The 2,811-nt window shown below is 42.1% G+C and overlaps 1 protein-coding gene across 1 annotated transcript; it reads left to right on the top strand.

Moving 5' to 3' along the window:
• Positions 1–112: 112 nt before the first annotated feature.
• Positions 113–2,802, top strand: LOC107848686 (stromal 70 kDa heat shock-related protein, chloroplastic). The gene has a single exon (XM_047405613.1). The coding sequence runs from the start codon at positions 458–460 to the stop codon at positions 2,561–2,563; it is 2,106 nt and encodes a 701-aa protein (XP_047261569.1). The 5' UTR covers positions 113–457; the 3' UTR covers positions 2,564–2,802.
• Positions 2,803–2,811: the final 9 nt, after the last annotated feature.

The raw sequence follows: 2,811 nt of genomic DNA, 5'->3' as shown, positions 1-2,811 counted from the left end.
TTAAAACTTATCAAACATGTAAAAATAATAAAAAAATAATAACTTTTAACCTATTTTAACCAACTCATACTCTTATCTAAACACCCTCTTATAAGGTTGTGGTAAACGCCAAATAGAAGTTTGTGATGTGTTTACGAGAAGCTCCTGGAGTTTGCCACAATTTTCCTTCAAATCATTCTCATGAAACCCCAAAACGAAGACAATGACCTTCGCTTTATCTATTGCATTTACAGTAAAGAACTAATCCCAAAACAACAAAATCTTGATCCCCTTCTCATCCTACGCCGCTAGACCCTTCTAGAATTGTCCTTTACCAATATCCTCTCCTCTCTACTACATATATATATATATATATAACCTTTACCTCCTAATCTGGTGATCATCCAACTTGTTGCCAAAGCGTTCAATATTTTCACTTTCACTCAGCAAACCAACCAATAAATTTTTCAGTATAAAAATGGCTTCATCAGCTGCGACTGCGACCCACCAAGTGAAAGTTCCACCATTTTCCGGGCATAAACTGGAGAACAAAACTCCATTTTTGGGCAGGAGAATCAGTTCCGTATGGCGGAACAAATGTTACGGAGACAAAATGGTGAGACAATTAAGGTACAGACCCATGAAAGTAGTGAACAAGAAAGTGGTGGGGATAGACTTAGGGACGACGAATTCAGCAGTAGCAGTAATGGAAGGTGGGAAACCAACAATAGTGACAAACGCGGAGGGGCAAAGAACGACGCCGTCGGTAGTGGCGTATACGAAGAACGGAGACAGATTAGTTGGGCAGATAGCGAAAAGGCAGTCGGTGGTGAATCCGGAAAACACTTTCTTCTCAGTGAAGAGGTTTATAGGGAGGAAAATGGCGGAGGTTGATGAAGAGTCGAAGCAGGTATCGTATAGAGTGATGAAGGATGACAATGGGAATGTTAAGCTTGAGTGTCCTGCTATTGGTAAACAGTTTGCTCCTGAGGAAATTTCTGCTCAGGTCTTGAGAAAGCTTGTTGATGATGCCTCAAAATTCTTGAATGATAAAGTTGCTAAAGCAGTGATAACAGTACCCGCATACTTTAATGACTCCCAGAGAACTGCAACAAAAGATGCAGGTCGCATTGCCGGATTGGATGTTCTCCGCATAATTAATGAACCCACTGCTGCTTCATTGGCTTATGGTTTTGAGAAGAAGAGTAATGAAACCATTCTAGTCTTTGACTTGGGAGGTGGTACTTTTGATGTGTCCGTTCTTGAGGTTGGAGATGGAGTATTTGAGGTACTTTCTACCTCAGGCGACACACACTTGGGAGGTGATGATTTTGATAAGAGAATTGTGGACTGGCTTGCTGAAACTTTTAGGAAAGAGGAAGGCATAGAGCTCCTAAAAGACAAACAAGCGCTTCAACGTCTTACTGAAGCTGCTGAAAAGGCAAAGATAGAATTATCAACCTTGACTCAAACTAATATCAGTTTGCCATTCATCACTGCTACTGCAGATGGTCCAAAACATATTGACACAACACTTACAAGAGCCAAGTTTGAAGAGTTATGCTCAGACTTATTGGACAGGCTTAAGACACCGGTGGAAACTGCCTTGAAGGATGCCAGCCTTTCCTTCAAAGATATTGATGAAGTAGTTCTTGTTGGTGGATCAACACGGATACCAGCTGTCCAAAACCTTGTCCGCAAGATGACTGGTAAAGAGCCTAATGTTTCTGTCAATCCTGATGAAGTGGTTGCCCTTGGAGCCTCAGTTCAGGCTGGTGTCCTGGCTGGAGATGTTAGTGACATCGTGTTATTAGATGTAACTCCATTGTCACTAGGTTTGGAAACTTTGGGTGGAGTTATGACAAAAATCATCCCTAGAAATACAACACTACCAACTTCAAAGTCAGAAGTGTTTTCAACTGCAGCAGATGGGCAAACCAGTGTTGAGATTAATGTACTGCAAGGTGAAAGAGAGTTTGTAAAAGATAACAAGTCTATTGGAAGATTCCGTCTGGATGGAATCCCTCCAGCTCCCAGGGGTGCTCCCCAGATTGAAGTAAAATTCGATATTGATGCCAATGGTATTCTTTCTGTCACGGCTACTGATAAGGGTACAGGAAAGAAGCAGGACATCACTATAACTGGTGCGAGCACTTTGCCCAAAGATGAGGTTGATAGAATGGTTCAGGAAGCTGAGAAGTTTGCTAGAGAGGACAAGGAGAAGAGGGATGCCATAGACACAAAGAACCAAGCAGAATCTGTTGTATACCAAACTGAGAAGCAGCTAAAAGAGTTGGGAGATAAGGTGCTTGCTGATGTTAAAGACAGAGTGGAATCCAAGCTGAAAGAGCTCAAGGATGCCATATCTGGTGGTTCTACTCAGACCATTAAGGACGCGATGGCTGCATTGAACCAAGAAGTAATGCAGCTGGGACAGTCTCTATACAGCCAGCCAGGTGCATCTGCTGGTGCTGCCGGTTCTGGGCCTACTCCTGGTGCTGATACAACAGGAGCATATGGTTCCTCTGCCAAAGATGATGGAGATGGAGAAGTTATCGATGCAGACTTCAGCGAAAGCAATTAAGAATTCATCAATGTATCAGATTTCAGTATGGGTCTTTTTGCAACAACACTAAGGGTATATATATATCGTGTAAATTTTGAGTGACAGATGACAGGATTGTATATGCGTGACTAGTTTACTGCAAGTGTTACGAAGTTGAAGAATGGCTTTTCCCAACCAGCCTTGTGTACAAAAAGGTGTGGAAATGCATAGGGAGCAACGAAGATGAATGAAAAAACCAGAGACATTTGTTTATGGAATCTTGAGAT

The sequence above is a fragment of the Capsicum annuum genome, unplaced genomic scaffold (assembly GCF_002878395.1).
Source record: "Capsicum annuum cultivar UCD-10X-F1 unplaced genomic scaffold, UCD10Xv1.1 ctg80354, whole genome shotgun sequence".
Lineage (NCBI taxonomy): Eukaryota > Viridiplantae > Streptophyta > Magnoliopsida > Solanales > Solanaceae > Capsicum > Capsicum annuum.
The sequence above is the reverse complement of the archived record's forward strand: the minus strand, read 5'-3'. Positions and strand labels throughout refer to the sequence as shown.